We start from the raw sequence: 24,389 nt of genomic DNA, 5'->3' as shown, positions 1-24,389 counted from the left end.
TAAACCAACACTCAAAGGAGAGTACGACAACGACCATGAAAACAAGGAAGTGAAGACAGGGAACTTTGACTAGGCTGCTGTGTTTTTGTTGTCAGGAAGGCCCCGATTTTACTTCAGCGATCAAGACTGCCTCCGTGTCTCAAATTCTTTGTCGACATTAACCAATTCACGGAAAATGAACAACAAAGGTAATAAGAATGTTTGTCAGCATTCTCTGATCAGTGACTTTCGATCTTTCATCACAGGATATTTAACCCCGCTAGCTCGACAGTTAGCTCACTAGCTAGTTATATAACGACCATTTTCTAGCTAGCAGCTACAATTAGCCAGCTAACTAGTCAGGCAAATAAATAACGCAAGCCACCATGGGATGTAAGCTTTAGTACGATGTTACATCCTCTTGTTAATCTTTTGTCTTTTGAAGAACATAACGTTATTTTGTAAAAAGTATAGACTTCATTATGTGTTGAATTACCTCCGTCAATTCAAATTGTGTTTCGGCTAACGTTATGACAATGGTGTTTTTACAATCATCAAGCTAATGTTAGCCAAAATGACTCCGCTAACTAGATGCTAGATGGCTGCTGAGACTGGCAAGCTCACCCAATGACGTGATACATAAGGTGACCCCAAAACATTGCTCCCCTTGCAGCATGCATTTCTTTGTCTGTTGGAATCTGTGACTCTTAGCGTTATTTGGACAGATCAAGTCGGCAGTGATGTATAGCACAATATGCCTGCAACAGCAAGACGATCTGGTTCGAATGTGCGTGGTTTAGAGTAGCGTTATTGACGTCGATTTTGTGCAATGCTTAATGGCAATGTATGATTGTAAAATGACCACTGACTATATTGTCATTATATCCTGTGTTTGGCGTTTGTAAAATAGCTGTTAATGGTGTCTTAATTTTTTTCTGTAATTCTTGGTCATAGCTCGCCTCAGTTGCCTTTGTTATGTTGAATCCATAGATTGAATCCTTTATGTTACGGGTTTGCCTGTAGTGGTCACCATGAACCACATAAATCCCGTGACACTATATCCACATTGCTTAGAGATGACGTATGGACACCTTGCCATCACCACAAAATTAGTTAATTCAATTAAAAAAAAACTTTATTTATCCCCGAGGGGCAATTTCCTTACGCAGGCATAGTGACATATAAGACAGGACAAAAGAAAGAACAGGACGGGGGGTGTAAGTAAGGAGGAATCAGTCAGTGTTGCTTCCCTGCTGAAAAAATCAGGTAAAAACCAGTTTACGCTGGTAGCTGGTTTTAGCTGGTCTTTGCTTATGTAGCTGGTTGGGCCACCAGGTGGACATGCTGGCCTGATCCATGGACCAGTGTCTCCAACCCTGTGCAATTTAAGATTAACTTATTGTTACACCTTACTATAAGCGATAAGTAAGATAAGAGTATATGTCTGTGATCACAGACATACATAAACAGTCCCTTACTGTCCATTGTGCATCAGTCTGATTGCCTGGTGAAAAAACACAATTGTCGCGCGAAAAAACACAAAAGGTCCAGGCCTTGAGATGGTTTCTAAATTATTGCACAGCAAAAACCTATTTGACCAGAAACAGATCGGGTGCCAGTTGAAACTACAGTACACAGCCCTAGCATGTTTAATCCTAAACCCTAATGGACCTCTACCCCCATTCTACATGTTTGCAAATTTGCAGAAAGGACCCATGACATTGGGTTTTTCAACTACAACAAATTGTTACTTGTAAATTGAAATTAAACGATTTGACTTAACTAGATCTTATGTTTATGTCTTAACAGGCTCATATCCTCAGCAAGCTGTGTACCCCCAGCAGAGCTCTGCCCCCATGTACCCCCAAACTATGCAGGTCCCTGCCCAGGCACCTCCTTACTCTGATGCACCTCCGGCGTACTCTGAGGTAACACGCTAATTTTTGTGCTCCATTAGCCAGTTGCATACATTTTTCACTCCCTTTTGTGCCCTCACACATACATGCAGAGGTAACACGCTTATTTTAGCCAGTTGCACACATTTATTTACCATACTGTTTCCTCTCCCTCGTGCCCTCACACATACATGCAGAGGCAACTTGCTATTTTTTGTGCTCCAGTTGCCATTAGCCACATTTTTCAATATACTGTTTCCTCTCCCTCTCCTTACATGCACTTTCTTGCCACTAACAGATCTACCAGCCCAGGTACATGCACGCACCCCCTGCTCCTGGTCAGATGGCGCAGATGTCCTCCGCCTACCCAGGCACTCAGATGTTCATGCCCTTGCCACAGACGATGCCTGTGGGGACTATGGGCCCTAATGTCCCGATGGCCTATTATCCTATGGGGGCGGTGTACCCCCCAGGCTCCACAGTCCTGGTGGAGGGGGGCTTTGATGCAGGAGCTAGATTTGGAACCAGCAGCAATCCTGCCCTTCCTGTAAGTAGACAGAAATATTTGGCTTTTAGTAAAAACTGATTTTCATGTTCTTGTACATGTGACATGATGAAGTATTTACAGGGTTCCAAGTTAAATGTAAAATTCCATGATTTTCGCTGACAAGAAAACCTGAATTTCCATGACATGAATGATACAAAATACCGACCAACGACTTCAGAGCATTCAAGAATCTTTGAGATGAATAAATGGGCATTGAATAAACAAAGTTAGGCTAACCACAACCACTCAAGCAAGCAGTAAAGCTAATAACGAGATGTACATCAATTTTGCGTGGAAATATATTTGTATTAATGTATTTTGGCAAGTAAATTAACTGCTACAACAAAATTCCCTGATATTATATGCCGTTGCCCTAAAAAATATACAATTCCCAGACTTTGCATATGTCTGAAATAGTCTATATCAAATTTTCATGATATTCCAGAAATTCCATGACCTGTGGGAACCCTATATTTATATTAATGCGGTTCTGGGAAGTTGAACGGTGCGGCCCTCTCAGATGTCCGTGCAGTTTTTGTGGTTTTAAAAAAAAAATAAAGATCATTCACATTCCTGACTCCGACTGAGTCATAATCAGTCACAGCCAATCAACACAGTAGTTCAGGACCACAGAAGGGAGGGGTGTAATTTGATTGGCTGTTGAGCATAAATATCAGCAACATATTTGCCAACTGCATATTTTAAATGGAAAAAGGTGAGGAGGATGCATTATCTGAAGGGATTGAGTCAGAATGGTTAATCTTTAGCTATGACTATCCGAGATATCTGGGTAGGAAATCGCATGTCTTCTGTCTTGGTTTTGCATGGGTGGAAGTGATGTCCTATGAAGTAGATAAGCCAACAGACCACTTCATTTCACAGGTGTGAGTTCTTGCTGCAGATAATGTTTCCTGTTTACCAGCTGTAACAATACGATATTGATATCAACACCTCCTCTAATGTGGTTAACAGCATGTTACACTGTGAATATAGTTCAGCTTACTCTTAGTGGTGCTGTTGCATTTATCAACTGGAATTTGAACACAGTCCAACTGTGTTAAATAATTTGCAAAGTAGACTATTGCTATTGCTACTACTGCCAGTTTCCCCATACACATCATACATCAAGTGGAATGACTGGTGTAGCTTAGCCATCTATAACGTCATTTAGATTAGATTAGATTCAACTTAGATTCACGGTGCAGAGTACAAGTACAGAGCCAATGAAATGCACTTAGAATTTAACCAGAAGTGTAAAAAAACTGAGTTATGCACAGAAAGTGTTGTTATATAGACTTAGTGCTACAGCATGGTTAGTGTTATAACATGCAGTCTATTCAGTTGGATGTATGTATAGTTAGTTGTATATACAATATAAAGTAAAGTATGGTATAAGTAAATAAAGTAGATTAACCATACCCTGTCATTAACCGCTCAAATTTGTTAAGTATGTTAAATTAATTATGGCAAAATTATGAATATTTGAGGGGTATATTCAGCTCTCAAACTGTGTTGAATCTACAGTATATCTTAACCGTCCTACCACATACTTCCAACCATTCTCTAAACCAGTTGATTGTAACTGGCACAACACTTCAGCCAGATAGTTCAGCTAAGTAGTGAAAACACCTGCAAACAATACATCTGACTCCAGAAAACAGATTTTTATGCGCCGGCAATAGCTGTGGCCAGAGGCATTATGTTTTCAGGTTGTACGCACGTTTGTCCGTCCCGATCTAGTAAACGTGATCTCTCAAGAAGGCCTCAATGCACATGCTTCAAATTTGGTACGAATAGTCAATTGGACTCAAAGATGAACTGATTCTATTTTTAAAGTCAAATGTCAAAGGGGGAGGGGTTAAGCTAAATGGGGAAATCACTGCACCATCAATAGACCCTTTTAGGACTGCCCCAAAAAATGGAACACTGAACATGATTATGTCCTGGCCTAACTCCGCAATTCAGTCCCACACAGTCTACAGACTTACACATGTTAGTGTGAATGGATATGGTCTGGTAACATCACGTATGTATGTCGGGCAATGAGAAAGGATAGCAGGGAAATATAATAGGGTCAGATTTGTATTTTGTATGCCAAAATGTGTTGTAGTTGAATGCTCCATCAGCATTTTGCCATAAACCACCTGATGGTCATAAAGGCTTTCTAGGCATGATTTTTCTTTGGACAGATTTGTTAATTTCACTTTTCTCCCCCACCCACAAACAGCCACCTCCTCCTGGATGCCCAGCTAATGCTGCCCAGCTAGCTGCCATGCAGGGAGCCAACGTGATGATGACACAGCGCAAGAACAACTTCTTCATGGGTGGCTCCAATGGGGGCTACACCATCTGGTAACAGCGGCCTCTACCCCAGGCTTGTTCCTCTCTGTCACCCTAAAGCCCCCTTCTCTCTCTCACTCTCTCTAGCTTTCTACCTCTCTCTTCTCTCTCTACCCACTCCCTCTCTCTCCCTCCGTATTCCTTCTTTGCTTCCTTCGGGGCTGCTTGGCCATGCCACAATACTGATATCACCTAACGGAATGTAATATTTTAGAGCCCTTAGTCAAGGTACAGTACTCCACTGCAGATTGAGAGCACAAATAGCTCAGACTAGTGGTAGGTTGACCATACCCTGGACCATCCTGTAAGGCTAATAGACTGAGCGTGAAGCTGGATAGAACGGCAACTCGACTGGCCAATGGCTAATGAACCATTTTGGTGGGAGTATGATCATACCCTTTGCCTTTGGGCGAATAGTAAGACCATTATGTTGTCGCATTAATATTTACTTTTACACATATAGAGTTTACACACAGACTAATTACATTGTCTGTTTTTATCATCCATTGTAAAACCATTGTGCAATGCTTTAGATTCACAGGTGATATCTCTTTTCTGGGTTACTTCTTTTTGTTTACCATGGACACCAGGTATCATTTTTTGGGGTAACTTTTGTTATATGAAACACTCTAGCAGAATGTCTTCCTCTCTTAAGGTGCTCTCATTTGGCCACAGCACTAGTAGACTTAAAATGTTTTGTCTTTTTGACCAATGTTGTGTATATATTTGGTAATCACAGCATTTTTCTATTATTAATCAGGATTAGGATGTAAGGAATTACAAGGATGGGTGCTGTTAGATCCATAGAGCATCTATTCAGAAGCAGAAAGCACGAGAATGATGACCTCAAAATCAGATTTCAAGGACTTAATTTGTTTACAGTGAAATCATAGTGGAATACTGTACCTTCAGGGCGAGCTTAGATGAACTATAATCAGGTGCCAAAGTCTACGAGCACCATTAAAATATAAGCAAAGAAATTTACAGATGAATGCAGAACCCAATGCAGTTGCAAAATGTTTTTTATTTTGTTTTTGTTTTTCTTTTTGTGGAGAGGTTGGTTGGCTTCGTAACACGTCAGCTGTTGTTATAATCCCCTTCCCCTCTATTCATGCCCCTCGTCGGATACCCAGAGCTGTACATACTGCAGAATTTGAGTTAGCTGAGTAAAAATGTTAGGTCTCCCAATGAGTCCCTGTTTATCCCGCCCACTTAGAATGGGCTTAAGTCATCTTAGTCCTGATGCCATGGTCAAGGTTTCATCAGATTTCTTGTTCTGTTTAATTTTGTTAATTTGTTTTTATTTTATACATTTTTTTTTTTTTTTTTACAGTTTTTCAACCTTTGGCACATCAAGAGCAAGGTTTTTATTTCCTTCTTAGTGAAATTCCTTTGAAGTATAACCAAGGAGCAGGTTGTACCAAAGATCTGGACTAGAATGCACTAAAAGCTTTTGCTGTGACTTGAAAGTCATCTTTCATAATAATTCTGCACATAAGGTAAAATTTAAAAAGAATAACGAAAAACATATCAAATTTAGTGAATGGTGATTGTTTTGCAGGCATACCATGTCTGTAGAGGCTCACCACTGCTGTGACTTGTCTTTTGTAGTGGGGTGCGTGAAATGCGTATTTCTAGTGTAATTGCATCTTGGTGGTTCTGCATGCTTTTTGCACTTTTCTTCAAATACAATTTTTTTTGTTTGTTTTTAATAAAGGATTTATCATTGTTAAATTTTTTAGGAATACTACAAATATTAATTTATGTGCACTGTCAACCAACTCTGAAATGTTAGATTTTGCAACTTGTTTTTTGTACAAATGCTTTATAAGTGCAAATACAATGTAAGTCATGCACCTCCCTGTGTGGATGATTTTACAAAGCAGTTTCATTAAAAATGTACCTTCGTTCTATGGAGGCGAATGTCTGATGGTGTGTAAGGGCTACCACTTAACAAATGTAGGTTCAAGCATTTGGTTCCACATGAGGGACTAAATGGGGATATAAAATTCATACAGGCTTAGGAGTGATACTGAGAGTTATACGGTGTGTGCTGTCATCCACTTCAAGTTGTTTTCATGTGTTTGGTCTAGCCCTGTAGCCAAGTCTTTAGGTCAAATGTCTTGCATAAATATGAAAAGCATTCACTAATTCAGTTTGAGATCAGTAAGAACATGACAGCCTTTTTCTGGAGTGGAAGCAGCATACATTAGTTGAGTGGTTAGTTTTACTAAACAAAATATTCATTGTTTTAAAGGAAACAGCATTTGTTACAATACAATAAACATTCATAGAGAATCATGCTTAAACATATTAACACAAGGTTATAAGGCATCCATAACAACGAATTCCCACTGTAATGATTTGGGCTAGATTGTCTCTAGTGTGTTACACAAACCATGACTGCCTGAGCTGATGATGATGAGGAGAAACCTAACTCAAGTGCAGTCTGGTGTGTCTCACAACAGTCTGAGGTACTGCTCATGTACTAATGGGAAGACCTCTGAAATGTTATGGTGAAAATTGAATGAGTGCCTGTAACCTTGTTTGAGTGTTAAGTGTGACCCATAGTGACGGCATTAACAGCTTTTTGCATGTAACATAGATAGATAAGCAAAATTAAAAGCACACACACAGGTCTCCTGATGTGATATCCATTCACTGAGTCTTCTATTACAGAGGCTCATTTAGTCACTGAACATTTCCAACTACAAAAGTCACAAGCTCTCTGGACTTTAGCCAATACTTCTTTCTGTACAAGTTTCTTTAAAAAAATAATGCTCCATGCAACTTTGCAATGTAGTGCTGTCCATTTAGCTTTCCTGTTTAAAATGAAATCCTAGCAGTAGCAGATCACATTGGCATATATGGCCTATGGTACAAACATTTTGGCAAGGTGACATACATTCCCCACTTCATATAGGTATGAAGGAACAATGACTCACACATGTAAACACTAAAATAGTTACTACCACACTGTCCAATCCGATATTATTTTTTTGTCTTCACGGGCATTTGCAATTCAGATGTCTATGCTTGCAGTTGCTTATTGCTTATTATTAGTCAATTTGGAAGTAATCTTTGTATCACTGGGTATCCGACACGATAGTTGTGAAAGTTATTGCCCCAAGTTCTACTTAAAACCGATAATAAATAAGTTTACTTGTGTTTTTGGCTGTAAAGGTATTATTTACATTTCCAAGCATTACACTTGCCATTTAGCTCCATGTCTTATATTTTGAAGTTGTGCCACTTCTGTGTGGCATGTCCATGGTGAATGCATAGCTTGACTTGACGCAGAATGTCTGGGGCACAGCTTTCAGAACTACACATTAGATTCCAACAATTATTTTAATGTCTGTTGTCTTTTGTATCTCTTTATTTATTTATTTTTTATTGCAGACCACTGGCACCTTGGCCAATACCCTATGTTGCTGATGTACTTCACAAAGCAGCTTAAAAGTAACTGTTGCTATGATGGCTTATCCCCAGCACATTTGTCCTTGTCTTTATAAGTAGTCTAGTGATCATGCCAACCAAGAGCGAAATAAATGTGAGAAATCCAAGGCCAGAATCTGATTAGAAAATTTGAAGCTAAAATTCCATTGAATTGCAATAATATTTAGCTGCAAAACTATCTAATTCTGGTTTTCGTGAAATGACCGAAGGACCTATTCAGTTCAGGTATTTAATTTTTCCAATGTCCTTTTACCTTTTTTTTTAGTGTTTTTTCCCCTAAATGAATCCATGTATAAGAAGTAAGTTGGTCAGAGGACACATGAAACACTTCATGCTTGGTTTTGGGAAAAAAGTGAAGTGATTTCTGCATTGGAACTGTGGTGCACTTAACACTTTTATACTAAAAATACAATTAAAATTTAGAATAAATTATATTTTGGACAATTGAATTCCACCTGTTTTGTAATTTGTAAAAGGCATATCACTCGGATGCTCATGCACTGTTGAGAAATGCTACACAGCATAATGTCTACCGATGGAGCAGGATCATGAAGGAGGTTTCATACAAAAATGTCTGAGTGAACTTCATATTTACTGTTGCAGAAGTCTTACATAAGTGTTAACATCAACAAAACAGACAAATGTAAATGAATATACAAGGCAGAAGGAAAAAAAACTAACTTTACATGTACATTTCTGCACTCACTGCATATGAGATTATCCATTTATAATGTCATCTTAGGTTTTTGTTCCATTCAATTTAAAGGTCTTTCCCGTCTGTAGTGTTAGTGTACAATAGAAACACCATTTTCAGATGGCCAATGTCATCTAAACCGACTGGTTTAGTAATATGCTTTCATAATGGCCATTTGAGTGGAGCCGATTCTAAAATACTGACATGCTTTGTGTAAAGCTGATCATTTAACAATCCATCAATGAAAGAAAATTCCACAACTAATAAATATTGACTCCAAGAGTTTAAGCATACATCTGTACTTTCTATAGAAAACAAATAAAAAAAAACCCTGGTATATTTTTTCTTCTTCTCAGGTAGGAGTTAAAAATCATTCTTCATTAAAACATACAAAAATAAGTGGAACACCATTTGTTTTTATACAAACAGATCAAAATGCAAAAGTCTGGAGTGCAAACTGTGAGCCATGAAGTTTCCTGAATAGCGACACGTGTTCCTTTGGCACCCTCGAAGCAGCACTGCTTTTGCCCGCTATTCTACCATTCCCTGTAGCTTCATCAATAACTCCATGACCCAACCTTTTGTTAGAGCACCAAATGACAATCTGCATAGATCAAACAGGCACAATGTGAATTCAGCTAGATCTTCCATAAATCCCCCCAGACCATTGCCTTCATTAGCCCCCCTTCTATTCTTCCTTCAACCACATAACATATTTATCCAGCTTTCCACAGTCATCTCCCTTTCCTGTTGTGAGTGAGTGGGCACATTTTGTCCAAGGTTGGAACCTCAGATGAAGTATTCCTTCTTTATGGGTACGACGGTGTCGTTGTACACCTGGTCGGGATCCTCTCCAGGTGCAGGCTCACCTGTCGTCCTGTAGGCACCCTTGTTGTGGCACAGGTATCGGTAGAGCAGGAAGGCGCCTGCGGCCAGAGTCAGCAGCACCAACACCACAACAACTACAATCAAGTTAAGAAACACATGCTTTTCAGACTTCCACAGTGATTAACTGAAAGACCACACACCCACACATACACACAGGGGAGGTCTGGTTGGATAATGTTAAGTAACTGAAGCTGGGGTATGGCTTTATAGATCACGCAACCTACATGACCCGGTCACTAAGTGTCTTAAGCGCAGATTTTTTATAACTCCCAAGTATTTTTCAGATTAAAGATTAAATGTCAGCCAGTGCTACCATTTGCCATGGCATACTCCTGCCCTCTGCTGGTGTCAAAAAGAATGGAAAGGGAGTCACAAAGGGCCACTTGACAGATACATTATATTATCAATACTCATTTACAGTGATTGAAAATGTGTTACAAATTCATCATGATACAGAATTATATTAAACATATTTAGACAACATGAAAGATGGGCTAGCCAGTTTACTGTGCAATAGTCCCAGCAGCATTATACAAGTACATACTGTAAATGTGTATACATTTGACCACCCATTTATTTGTGAGTATGGGATTCAATACGAGACCTTTTCTGAGTCATATTGGAGCAAACTAGGACTCTTAAAATTCACACTTTTAAAATAGCCTAGAGAAAGAAACATAAATTACCCCCGATGACCGCAGAATCTGGCTGGGTTGGAGGTTCCGTCACTGGTTTCACAGATGTTGCTGGAGAAACGAAAACACAGCTGATACCACAAAGCAGGCCTATATTGTGTACACTAATGGAATCAAACTAGAAAATGTAATTTCAAGGAAATTACCAGTGCATGAAAATATAAACATACTGTATTAACATAAAATGCAAAACAAACTTTTATTTGGAAACAGTTGGCAGGCAACTGACAGTTCAAATGGCTGAACAGTTAAATTGTTGAGTAGTTTAAATAGTTAAATTATTTAATAGTGAATTATTGTAGTGAGGACATTTATTTTGAAACAGTTGTGGGCAGAGGAAATAGTTGAACAGGATCTGTAGTCTTAAGAGAGCCATTGTATGCTTAAAGCCTGAGACAGAGTATATAGTTTAAAAGTTAAATGTAGATAGTAGATAGTGTAATGGATGTTGATAGACAGATTGTTTAATGGATGTTGATGGATAGTTTAATGGGTGGATGAGTGAATGGTTTGAAGAGGATGAATGGATTGAAAGTTGGATGGAATGTGCCTTATATCCTTGTAGAATGGAGAGATACAGAGAGAGTTGGCCTAGTTGAGCAGAAAGCAGTTGATACAGGTGCAATCAGTTTAACTGGCTCTTTGATGGGGCCTATTTGAGCAGCTGGAAGTTGATACAGGTGCAAATCAAGTTAAGTAGCCCATTGTGATGTCATAGTGCCAATGCAAAGTCTATGGGGAAAAATAAGCTTGTTTTTTGTTAATCTCAAAAAGTATAAAGTTAAAAGTTAAAAATACATTCCTCAAGTGTCCTTTTCAAGACCTATGTTACAAAGTTTGAACGAAGTTTCTAGGTTAAATGGTTGAAGCTGAATTAGACGCAGAAATTTGGTGGGAAGAGGAAGAAGCCGTCGGATAACATTTGCATGCACTGTAATTATATAACTAAACACCACATATCAGCACTAATCATGCTGTGCATATGGTCTGTGAAAGTTTAGGGTTGGATTGAGTGGTGATTGCTTCACCTGTTGCAGAGCCCAATTTGAGGTCCAACGACAGGTGATGGTGACATCACAAAGAGACAATGCAGAACAGTCCCACAAATGATCATTAAGTAAGTGTATTAGGCCTACATTGCTCTTAAAATATTACAAAATGGCAATAGGTCAGCGAATAAACATCACATACCGTTCATGGGTGCAATGCTTGCCATAATGGATTGCCCTTTGATTGTGATTTACGCTACAAGAAAGGTTAGACACCATACATTAATACATCATATTTTAAAACTCCTTGTGAAGTTTACAATCTGTCCATGATCTAAAATCATAGTTAAAGATATTCATGAAGTCACTCCTTGAAGGTCATGTAAACCATCAAATACCAGGCATTCATTGCAGGCGCTGGCGGTAGACAATATCATTGGCTACTCCGTGCGCTCTACTCAGACCAGACATTCAAACTAGAGATTGTATACGATTAGGCAGGACTGTGTTAACCATCACTAAATAATAACTATTTAAACAATTTGTTCGAGGCTGTGGCAATATAGGGTCTTACTTTACTACGGATGCTAGTCAAATGTCAAAAAGTCGTAACACATCTGTTACATTTCTCACTTCCTGAAAACAAAGCCCCGAGAATATCAGCATTCAGGTCTTCGGTTAAGTTTGTCTTGGCCAGTTAGATAGAAATTCGTTTTAGAGACTGATTTATGCATTAGCTCATAAATAACAAAAATAAAAAACCTTTACTTTGCAAAAAGTTTTAGGCTACTTGCACAGCAGGCCCATCAGAAATAGGCACATCAAAAACTAGGCTACAGTTGCTACAAACTAAGCTACAACTTTTGTCTGACATCTTACCTACCGCCCTTAGCCTACAACAAAGGGTGAAATGAAACAATGTAGCTCATGTCACGGGATCATAGCTACATGTCAGCGCAAGTAATGTTAACTAACCACCCAGTAAGCGAGGCCAACTATGTTAAAACCTTGAAACCAATAATCACATTAGTCCTGCGGCTGTGGTAGGACACAGCCTGCTACTTACGTACCAACAGTAAACGTTCAGATTCAGAAAGAGCAGCAATCCTGCGAATGATATCTTATCCTAACAGGAACAGCTCGAAGAAAATAAGGAACCACGCAAACTCCAGGAACTCCCGGGTCGCCGCGTTAGCGTGTGCCTTTTCCTTTAGCGCTCTCGCCCTACAAATTAAACAATGGCGCTAATTCACAAAGCCAGGAGTTGAAAGCAGTCGACAGGATACCACCTTGTTAGGCGGGTTGCTCCTGACAAGCCACAGAAAGTGGTGAGATCAGAACGTGGAGTCTCAGCAGGACCTCGAAAATATAAAGCCAGGGTGAGGCACAACACGTGTTTTTGATCATTTATTTACGTTTAAGCCATTGAAGAACACATTACATCTGATTTAGGCCCTATTATTACAGGACAATTGCAATGTAGAACCTTCTCCCTAAAAAGACACATAAAACTTGGTTTTATTGCTCAGAGATTTTCTGAATGTCGCACTTTTCTAAACAAGGCTTAAAAAGAAGATGTTACAGTTTATGACTTTCGGTGATTGCACATTGGCTAAAACATTTTTAATTTGTGGATTCCTCTATATGCCGACCTGTTGAGTCATAACATAGATTGAATAACATAGCCTATTCTCATATAGACTATTCTATATTCAACATATAGATTTATTCGGGAATCAGGCAATAGCTATATTCAATTTAAAAACAGTGGCTGTGTTCCCTTTTCATTTTTGTTAGACAAAAACAAGGCTGTGTTTATCTGGGCGAGCTGCATGCCAGCCATCCCATGTCTTGATGGAAGGTTATGTTACGATCTTCTGACCCCTCCATGGAATGTTGCCTGTCAAGAAACAGTATCATGGTGAAACACTCAGATCTTAAATCTTCAAACTATGTTTTGTTTTGTTTTTTAATCAGTGAAAGGCACAACTCGTATTGTTTAAAATGGCTATTATAGTGGTTAAATTACAAGACAAGACATACTTTTCTATATACGGTATTGGGTGTCACATCACTGTCTCCCTGTGAAGGCCAGAGTCCTTGGCAGCTGCCCCCTTATATTAGAAACACACACATCTTTACTGAGCAGGAAAGGAACATGTTTCAACAGAAATCAGCAGGCAACAAAGTGGCTGGGCTACATAAATATTTACATAGCCTACAATTTACATACAGATTGACACTCACTGATGGCAATCAATGAACCTGAATATGATACCAATTAGCTTTAAACCAAAGTGTTTGCCAAATACCATAAACACAAACTTACTTTGCTATGTGTGGAGGAGACATCGGCCCCAGCATTTTGTCTGTCAGATGCCTCTCCATTCTCCAGCACCACATTGCTGACAGGTGCCTCACTGCTGTCAGGCTTGTTCACCTGTGGATCCTCTGCTGCTTTTGCCTCAGGGTAGTTGCTGTTGGCCGCCTTTGGGCCCGCTCCGGCAGCAGCAGACTCCGCAGTAAGCTCTTGCTTGCCTTGTTTGTCATCCTCTTGTGGTTTCTCCTCCTCCTCTTCCTCATCTTCCTCCTCCTCTTCCTCCTCCTCCTCCTTCTCCTCTTCTTCCACCTTTTCACTCCACCTGGCGCCAGATGCTCCGTTTAAGGCCTCTGCCAGCGGCTGCTCGGAGTGAGTTGAGCTCACCTCGTCATCTCGGACTTCAACGATGGACTCCGCTGGAGTGGGCCGAAGCTCCGGCTCAGGGCTGTATCCCTCTAGTGAGGGTCTGGCCACACTCCTCAGAGGGCTGGTTGGATTCTTCCTTCTGTATGGTACACGGTCCAAACAATTCATTGCACTGATAAGCCATGAAGTCTCTCACTCTGCACTGTATTCAGTGTTTCCCATACACTGACTAATTTGTGGCGGCCCACCACAATATCAACATTGACCACCACACAATGATTTTCTATGTTGTACTATTTAAATTGGATGAAATTCTTTCATTGTATAGCTATGTGCAACTTTGCACAGCCTCTCCTTGTCTCTCTGTCTCTCAAAGAACCTGCACGCATGTTTAAAGAAAACATTTTTGACATCATAACCACGCTAAACAGATTTGTTCAAAACTGTTGCATTCGAGTTAACTCTACACTGCCCCCCCCCCCACCTCCCACCAAACACACACACACACACATTACCTACCACCACAAATAGAATTTAATTCTGAGGGAAACACTGTATTCATACAGATGTGTTATCTAGAGGCAGTTTAGTGCTATTCCCCTCATGACAAGACAAAATCGGCAACATATGCCGAGGATCATTGAGGGTAGTCTTCATTCTCAGTGATGCATAGATTACAATAACAATAAAACAACAAAATAAATAGATAGTTGTAGTAAAAATGTACAAATAAATACATTTTGAAAAGCATAATAAAATATATAACATTTCAGAGGGGAAAGGGGAAAAAATTTATTAAAACAATCGATGGCAATCTTACCGAAGGGAGCCTCTTGGACTGATGGTAGACTGGAACTCTGAGAAGCTGGCCCTCCATGCCCTTGGTGAGATCAGTGATCTCCTTTTCATTGAGGCAGAGCTGCAGTCAGAAGAGGTTAGTGATTGTATTGATAATTTACCAGGTCTAATCCATTTAAAGATTTGTCAAACCTCAGAAACCTATCTTTGAATTCCTGGTGCAAAACATAACTATTGAGCACTACTGCAGACAAGTACATCATTGCTAACACCTTCAAGCACTCTTTTTAAACAGGTGAGATGCTGTAGGCACATACCGTTGGAGGTTGTTGATAACAAACACTTTGTCTGGATGCTGATCTTTCAGACCAGTGAGAACATCCTGAAAATCACGGTTTATCTGAAAAGAAAGTATAACCAGGTCGTGGGTGAATGACTGTTTCCATAAAATGCAATAGTATTTTCATCACAATTAGCCTCACTGTGGGGATTAAGTTGAATCAAAAATTTCACAATAGACATTTCTCTATACAAACAACACTGACTTTACTATTTTAGATTCCTCTGCAAACAGACATCAACTTACGCCATCATGTACAAGATGCATTAAACAATTCACTGAAACTCAATTTACCGTGTTCAGTTCTTTATACAAGACCTCACTCAGGTTGGAAATGGCTTGAAATACCGACACATAGCATCCAATACGGCTAGTGTTGAGGAAAAAAAACATTAATATTCAGTGATTTCTCCATGACATATATGCATTATTATTTATTCAACCAGCAAGGTCCAATTTATTCTGAGATCCAAAAATTTCTTGGAGCCCTGGACCAGATAGGCACTACAATGAGAAAAAACTCTTACATAAAAGGGGACCGTCCGCTAACACAACACGGCACAACAACACACCAAAACACAACAGGCACAAAAAACATAGAGATCTGAGGTGGAAATAAATAAAGGTGCATGATAAGAACAATGACTGTTCTATAAAACATATTTTGAAAGATTTCTGACGTGAAGGGAGGGCAAAGATTTTATTGCAGCTCATGTCAAGGTCGTGGTGCATGAAAGGACAAACAGACAGATCTACCCAGCTCTGTTTGGGTGGTTGGGACCATGAGGACAATTTTCTCTAATGATCCAGTGTAATAGCTATTGGGGCAATATGTCAACAAACTAGAAATGCAGTAGTCTACTGTGGTAATTCCCCCAGAAACGCCTTTGCAATGCCAAATGTGTTTTCCTGATATGACACAATGACATGCACAGAATCATTCTATATCATTTACATGCAACAGTTACACACTGCAAAGCAGTGTGAGGAAAGATTAGATCAGTTAGATAAATTATTAGATCAAAAGTTATTCTGTGCAAATAGTTTAACCTCACCAAGAAATGTGTTTATTCTAAGTGCACAGGGAAAACAACTTGAGCACACAAAAAACCACAGTCTCAACCACAGCCTGTGCATAAATTCACCAGCTGCAGCGTGAACCTTGAATATCTCACCTCCCAAAAAGGACAGGCAGTTCCTCTTTAAGTTCGTTGTTGATATCTTCATAAACACTCTTGGCTGTCTGCAACTCTTCCTTCGCCTGGGCAGGGCAGAGTGGACATTTCATTATGAGTCAGACCACTCTAGGCCTGCTTGTTTCCTGCTGATAAGATGACAGCTCTGCCATACTGCTTCTTTGTTTGATTAAGTCTAAGATCTGGCATATTACATTCCTCTCTCCAAAATGTTACAGATGTTCAATGTAAAAATGTACAATGATTTTCTGTCCTTCTAAACTGCATTAGGTCTTTTCCACTGCACCTTAGCTATCTTGACGTCATCTCTCTTCTTGGCGCTCTCCAGCGCCTCCAGGTGGTGACGTGAAGAATCGTAGTCTACCAGCTTCCTGTTGCGTTTGGCCACTCTCTCCTACAGGCATGCATTTGGGGTCGTTAAAAGAGCAAGATATAAAAAAAAGAGTAGTCGTTCTTTGTACAGTATGAGTGCTTATCTTTTTTTACCTTGACATCTGGAAACTGAGTCATGTAAGACTCCATAGTGCGCGCAGCTTGGTCTAAGACTTTTGTCTCATAGTCATTCCATAAAAGATCTTGTCCCTTTTGGACCAAAACAAATATTATGTTTAATCACATGTTGTTTGTTTTGCTTTCTGAAAAAAATATTGGTTTGAAAATGTCAATAGTGACGCACCTCCACAATGGCCCCTAGATCCTCAAGTCCATTCCAGTCAGATTCATAAGTATCATAGAGAGAATGAGAGAGCCGTTTGGAGGCCTCTCTCATTACTGTAATGACAGGACACATTAAAACAGTCCAGATATGATAATAGAAAACATCTCAAGCATTAGTCATCTATTTGTAATAACCAAGGCATATGAAGTGGTATACTATTAGCTTTAAAATTAAACATAAATACCTTTGACAGCATTATGATACGCCTTAAGGTCTTTGTATATCCTACTCCCATCACTCTGAAAATATAATTATATATATCAGCTGAAGGCTGCATTTTACCTTTAAACAAAGATCATTATCATTATTCATAATAATTATCTCTCACTGCTAAATATCAGAAATTATTAAGAGAACTATATACTGTATGTTCATTGCTTATGGTACCTGCTGTTCGTTTAGATCTTGGACGTAATATTCAAATTGTTCATCTTTGGTCACCTCACTCTTGCCAAACCTCTGTAAGACCTGTGACACACCACAAATGAAATGCCTTCAAAATATCAAGCAGAGCTGTTTCTTGTCAGAAGCAGACATTTACATTAAAACTGGACACTTTGGGTTAGGGTTAATATGATCTTCACAGATTCCTGAGTATCTGTGATCGGATGGAGGCAATCGCCATACAGTAGGAATCAGATTTTTAAAGTTCATTTTCCATCAAAATTGCTGGTTTAATTTTAAAAAAGGGAAATCAAATTATTGTTTAATGCACCATAGTTCTTTGGGAAATGTTTTTCCATTCATTGGTAAACCGTAGGCCTACTACTAGCTAAATATAAATGACCAGCTTTTAAATACGCTTTGATGGAATTTGATGATACTAGCCAGGCACTGGGTGTGTTTATTTGGAGATCACTTATGGCCCCAATAAACTTCTCTGTTTGCCAGATGCAAATCAAACATCTATGGTTACACCCAATGACAATTACAATATAGGCGCAGTTATTGTCTTTGTTTCTACTGTCATGGTTTATAATGTTCATTTAAGTTGCCTTTACAGATAATAGCCTTGTTGAGAGCATATGAATTGTGTGTTGGACAATATGAATCCATACACCCAAGGGGTTTTAGAGTCTTGTTCCAAGTTCTGGTTTGATTAACATAACCTAATTGAAAAATTTCCACAAACAGTCGATATGAACATGAATTAGATTATGTTACTTAAACCAGAAAGTACATCACTCTTCGAAAGACTTAAAGCCTACCTTCTCTTGGGTTCTGCTGAATTGTCGTTGAACCCGTTTAGCAAAGGCACCCTTTTGCTTTGGACTAGTGGCAGCATTGACACTTGTCTTTGATGAATCCATGAAGTTTGTCTTCCTCTTGTCCTTTGCTTTAACAGAGAAATGTTTATTAATTTGAAAACTTAATATGTCATGTATGTGTAAACCCCATGTCTACTTTCTTCCCAGCATGCTAACAGGGGCGTGTCTATGTGGGTGGGTGGGTTGGTTGGTGGGGCGGGGGTGGGCAGCACCCACCCAGAGATAAACCCCATGCTCACCCTGAGAAATGACCTGCCCCATGACTCATCCAAAGAAACTGAGGTTGGAAAACACAGGTAGTGCTATTTCTGAGCAAAGGTGACATCTTGTGTTCTCCTTCAGAGCTAAGGTTATATTAGAACAGATCCACCAGAATCCACTGGGCATTTTGAGGTGCTGTGCTAATCAGTGTGCATGCGCTTAACAAGCAGTGCATTTTCATAGAATCACAAGTCTGGTAGGCTACAGATTCTGAACCTGACTGCTCATGTTAATCAAATTAAAACTGCTTCTAGCCTTGATCCTTGTTCCTTTCTCATTTTGTTCTCCAGTTCTCCTAGTGTTTTTTTAGTTGGCTAGTCCTTTAGTTTCACAGTTGAGTTTACACGTTTGGTCAGTGGACAGTGGCAGTGGACATTGATTTAAGTGACACAATCAGACACAAGTGACACAATTTCGCTAGCTAGCCAACTTACATGTAATGCTAGGTGGCTCATTAAAAAACAAGCAGCACCTTCAACCCCCATGCATGCCTCACTTTTCTGTTTCTAAGGAGGATGAGTTGACACTATGTTACTCATAATTGGCAACGGTGTTCAACTGTGAGCCTGAAGTCACAAATTCACATCATGTCATTAAGCTTTTTTACAAATAAAATAAGACACTACCATACCTGACCCTGTTATATTTAAAATAAATATTTTCTTCAACTAGTTTTTTTACATTTATTTTAACTAATTACATAGAAAACATAATTGCATTCACAGAAGCCATATTCACATACATTTTCACAACATTTTCCTCTTGACTCCAAAAACTGATGCATGAGATAGATATAGATAGATAGATAGATAGATAACTGATGCATGAGATAGATAGATGTATATGAATCTGTAAATAATTATTATTGAAATGGATTTGAGCTGTATCAGTCTATGACACCACTATAACTAGGCAACCCTACAGGCTATTGTTGTATTTTAATCACCTGGTTTAACAACACGCTTTTAAATATGTGGGCTAGGTTAAGGGTCCCGTGTATCTGCCAAGGGGTCTGCACAAAAACAGATTATATTTTGTACAGTACCTGTTGCATACTACTCCATTTAGCCTACCCCGCCCAAAGATGACATCCTGGCAACCCCTCTGTAGACCTATGTTAATTGCTTGAACCATATTGTAACCAGAATGTTAGTTTACAAAGTTATTCATAGGCTAGACTAACCATAAACTATTATACTGCCTGGTGCTTATGTCAGATTGTTCCGCCCACTAATCATGGCCGTTTGGACTTGGCCCATTGTAACTTTTTTGTATGTAGCCTATAATGTAGGCCTAGCCCATTAAATTATAGGCTGAACAAAGAAGATTATTATGGTTAAACAGATCCATTGCTCACAGGTAGACTAATATATGGCCACAAGGAAATTATTGTAAATGTTAATCAGACTATTGCCATAATGAGCAGCGAAATTAAGGTCTTCCACAGCAACTGTCTCTGACAATCCGCGCACTACGGTTCCCACACGACCTTGCGAAGATTAAGATTATCTTTAAACCACTCCCAATCCATGAGGCGAACTTTGCGCTGTGTTGTCATAACGTTCCGGGGTAGGCTATGTTCGATTTCACTTTGATTTCCCCGGTGCTGCTGGACATTCTCGGCATGACCATGGGCAGCACGTTAGCGAAGTGTGCCATCACTGATCTGGGCATTCAGTGGGTTGGGTGGGCGGTCGCCTCGACATTCAAAACCGAAAAGTTTTACGATTTAGCAGGTAGGCTAAGCTTACATTTGTGGGGCTGGGTGAACTTAATTCTAGTAGGCTACGTAATGGTTAAATTGCAACAGGCTAGCTTGACAGCCTGCTTTGTCGATTGTTCAGCAAGTCGCATGTAGCCTACGTTATGTAACGTTTGGACAAGATGTTGTAGGCTATTAAGTTTTATGCCAAACGTGGTGTATTTGTGCAATTAAATGAGTTATTTTATATCAGTGCACCACGAGATCGCAGAGCATGTTATCTAAACTGAGGAGTTGTTGTGAAACAAGCGCGTTTCCCCGCCCACTATGAGTAGCCTAAGATACTGTTCGACTTAATGGTCGTTCTGACCGGCTTTCTTAGCCGAGTTTCTGAAGTATTTATTGAGTGTAGTCTAACAGCATTTTTTTTTTTGAAAATTATTATTCAGGCAGTCTGTATAGCAACAGTAGCAACCCACACGACATGTTTCCGAAAGTGAATTAGTGGAGATCTTGCAACTTTGTTACAAACTTTACAGTCTGCACAACTCCGCAATGTCGCCTAGTTAAATATAGTCCCAGACTACACAATTCAGTAGGCCTAGCCTAAACCTAGACATTTACGTCGGTGTCACAAATTAATGTTTCATTCTCGAAAATGCAGATCTACATTTGTTATAGGAATAACAGTCAAAACTTTCACTACTACTTCAATACTAACAGTCAATACAATTAGAAAGTGACCGAGATCCATGCTTACCCGTCAAAGCACTATTGGCATCTCTGTCCAGCAGATTTAATTATGATGAAGTTAGTAGTACCACCTTAATAAATGTGTGTGCCCTTGCCGCTTCCCGCTCTCTAAAGAGCTTCTCTCTAGTCTGAAAGTGTTCCTTTGAACTTTGGAACCAATAAACCAGCTCCTCAGTAAAATATTCATCATTGAACACGCCTCAGTCAGCAGAGGGCAAGCTAATGTATGGTTGAATGGCTGGCCCACAATTAAATCATAATGTGAAAATAATAACTATCATTCTGTTTTAGGGTCTGGCACATTTGTTGCGTTGGCTCACCTGAGTCGCATCTGGGGAGGGACTGGATACCAGCGACAGAACATACAGACAGGACTGGTCACAGCATGGGGACTGAGGTATGTCTGATAACATGCGCCAAAGACACCTGTGAACGGATCATATGGTCTAACATACATACACACACACACCTCTTTTTTTGTATTTCAAAGGGTTCAGGGTTGAACCCAAGGGGATTTTTCAAGGGTTCAACGCTGGGCTACTATGAGTAACTCCCATTAATGAATTCCATTAAGGTATTTGGTTAATCAGTAGGCTAATGCTGGCAATGGTTGATAGCACTGACTTCGCTGAACAGGCTTGGAACCTTCCTCTTCCTGAGAATTCTGAAAGACGGACAAGATCGCAGGTTCAACGGTGTCAGAGACAGCCCTGGGACATTTTTTGTGTACTGGACTGTGCAAGGTAGGCTGTTTGAGTCCTCTCTGTTGACATTGCACCTGCACACAGGATTGTTTTCTTACATTCAATACCGTATTATCAATAAATACATTTACAATAGCAACATGCAATATGTATACACAGGAATATTATTCTATAGGATTTGCATTATTATTATTATATTCTATAGGAATTGCATTATTATTTGCACTATTTGCAGTTAACATGCAGCTATAAAACTAATATAATACATTTATTTTTACATGGTAATGTCGTCTTTGTTAAGCTGCAGATGAGAAGGGGAATGAGCTGTCAAAAAATGTCTGCAAATACAAACCGAAACTGACATTTTGGTACTCGTACAGTATTCATCCAAATGCAGACAGCACAGGGAGGCTGTAAAGCAAAGGGCAAGGGCAACAGGGCCCCCATAAATGATCTGCCTAAAATTGAATGTCATCCGTACACAGTAATGCTGCAGAATTTAGCTGGTCCTATTTCTCCCTTGTAAATCATTCACACTCTCTTTCCCCAAAGTGATTGATTTCTCTCGGATGGCTCTCACAGATGACAAGGTCTACTTGCTGTGCGTTCACTGGTGTTTATGTTCTCTTGCTGCACAGCTCTCTGGGTCTTCATCACCCTGCTGCCCACACTCATCCTGAACAGTGAGAAGCACGATGTGCCCCTTGGGGCGACCGACTACATTGGCTGGGGTATGTGGGGGCTTGGGTTTGCCACAGAAGCCATTGCAGACCAGCAGAAGTGGAGCTTCAAACGAGATCCTGATAATACTGTAAGTATTCTATTGAGAAAGTGTTACCATGCAGTGGCCTGAAAAGTTGTGGGTTCAGTTCCCGCCTGCCACCGTTGTGCCCTTGAGCAAGGCCGTTAACCTGGAGTCTCTCTCGGGAGACTGGCCATTGTAATAATTGACATATGTAGGACAATGAAGAGAGTGACCGGAAGCAAGTGGGAGAGCAATTGGGTGGGATCGGGAAATGACTCAGGTTGGACTTGTGTGTGATATGGATGCCTTAGCCAGTTGCGCCACTGAAATATTATGATCCTTAGTTCGAGAATCATTTATCAACTTCGATCTATCAGACCAAGTGCTTGCATTTGCAACACCCCGAAAGTTTGACCCAATCTCAATGCATGGGGAATTTTAGGCAATGCTGCAAGTACACTGGTGTTCTTTTAAAGGTGCAGTCAGCGATCATACACGATTTCAAGCCCATAATATTTATATTTATGGTCACGTTTAGCAATAATCTCCTCACAATCCACTAGCTGCCCATTCTGTGAGTATACACCGTAAAAAACAACCTGGCCTCTGTAAGCAGCCCAGACTCTGAACACTGAAGGGAAGGATGAGCTACCTCTCTGGTGTTTTGTTTGGTTCTTGGTTTAACGGCTCCTACAGTACACACAGCTGCGTGCGTTGCGTTGCTGGAGACGCATCCCATTCACTTTACATGGGCTCACGTCATCCATTGCCGAACTAAATTGTGGGTCCGTTGCGTCGCGTTTCTCCCGCTCGCGTTGAGAAGTTCAGCTATTGCTGCACCGACAGACGGCACTAGCCAATCAAGCCAATCGACTGACAGCACCAACCAATCAAATTACGGTTATACTTCAAGTCATTTGCATAGCTACTGTCGGGAACACCCACTGGCATGCGTTGACGGAACGCAACTGTGTGTAGGAGCCGAAAGTGTAATGTATGTTGTACGTGTCTTTAATGCCATTTTCTAACCATTTCAATACTTACTGGCCTGTCAAGACTATGTTGTGTAGCGTTCATTTAATAAATCTCCCTCTTCATCCACAAGGGCAAGTTCATCCAGAGTGGCCTGTGGGCCTACAGCCGCCACCCAAACTACTTTGGTGAAATCCTCCAGTGGTCTGGTCTGTTTCTATCTGCGTCGTCAGTCATGCGCGGGCCCCAGTACTTGAGTGTGGTGTCTCCCCTGTTCCTCTGGTTCCTGCTGCGCTACGTCAGTGGGATTCCCATGCTGGAGAAACAGGCCATGAAGAAGTGGGGTTCTGATGTCGCCTACCAGAACTACATTCAGAACACTCCCCTCCTCTGGCCCTGGCCAAGGTTCTAGAAGAGACATTCCTAATTCCTATGGGTACAAGTGTGATAACCAGTGTTAATCCCTTTTCTGTATGCTACATTTTACACACTAATTCTGAAGGACAATGACACTTGAAAACTTGTATGTTTCGCAGCACCAAGACACGCTTTCTCCTATATGATTTCTGTAAAACAATGAAGTCGTTACACAAAACTGAAGTGTCTTGAGGTGGTGAGCAAGAAGTCTAATGCAAGTTCATTGCTGCTAAAACAGCAGCTTGTGCGATAATGTACATAACATGCTCTACTGTTGATGCCAACCATGGTGTAATATCAGATTCTCATGAAGGAAATAAACACAGATATCTATTTTGCTGTA

The 24,389-nt window shown here is 40.1% G+C and overlaps 3 protein-coding genes across 3 annotated transcripts; 2 read left to right on the top strand and 1 right to left on the bottom strand.

The window, feature by feature from the left end:
- Positions 1-26: 26 nt before the first annotated feature.
- Positions 27-7,929, top strand: dazap2 (DAZ associated protein 2). The gene is made up of 4 exons (XM_048240281.1): positions 27-188; positions 1,789-1,907; positions 2,173-2,421; positions 4,649-7,929. Exons 1-4 carry the CDS (start codon positions 176-178, stop codon positions 4,775-4,777), a joined length of 510 nt encoding a protein of 169 aa, XP_048096238.1. The 5' UTR covers positions 27-175; the 3' UTR covers positions 4,778-7,929.
- Positions 7,930-12,880: 4,951 nt separating this feature from the next.
- On the bottom strand, positions 12,881-21,423 carry bin2a (bridging integrator 2a). The gene is made up of 14 exons (XM_048240277.1): positions 21,216-21,423; positions 18,433-18,560; positions 17,612-17,692; positions 17,409-17,463; positions 17,183-17,277; positions 16,993-17,088; positions 16,793-16,900; positions 16,486-16,571; positions 15,605-15,680; positions 15,288-15,370; positions 14,993-15,091; positions 13,816-14,311; positions 13,530-13,600; positions 12,881-13,386 (listed from the first exon to the last, which is right to left on the bottom strand). The coding sequence occupies exons 2-13, from the start codon at positions 18,532-18,534 to the stop codon at positions 13,553-13,555; spliced, it is 1,425 nt and encodes a 474-aa protein (XP_048096234.1). The 5' UTR covers positions 18,535-18,560; positions 21,216-21,423; the 3' UTR covers positions 12,881-13,386; positions 13,530-13,552.
- si:ch211-210c8.6 lies at positions 20,329-24,379 on the top strand. The gene is made up of 5 exons (XM_048240280.1): positions 20,329-20,489; positions 21,500-21,605; positions 21,845-21,951; positions 22,551-22,723; positions 23,763-24,379. The coding sequence occupies exons 1-5, from the start codon at positions 20,330-20,332 to the stop codon at positions 24,039-24,041; spliced, it is 825 nt and encodes a 274-aa protein (XP_048096237.1). The 5' UTR covers position 20,329; the 3' UTR covers positions 24,042-24,379.
- Positions 24,380-24,389: the final 10 nt, after the last annotated feature.

This window comes from Alosa alosa, chromosome 4, assembly GCF_017589495.1.
Source record: "Alosa alosa isolate M-15738 ecotype Scorff River chromosome 4, AALO_Geno_1.1, whole genome shotgun sequence".
Taxonomy (NCBI): domain Eukaryota; kingdom Metazoa; phylum Chordata; class Actinopteri; order Clupeiformes; family Clupeidae; genus Alosa; species Alosa alosa.
This window is presented reverse-complemented; position numbering and strand designations above follow the sequence as displayed.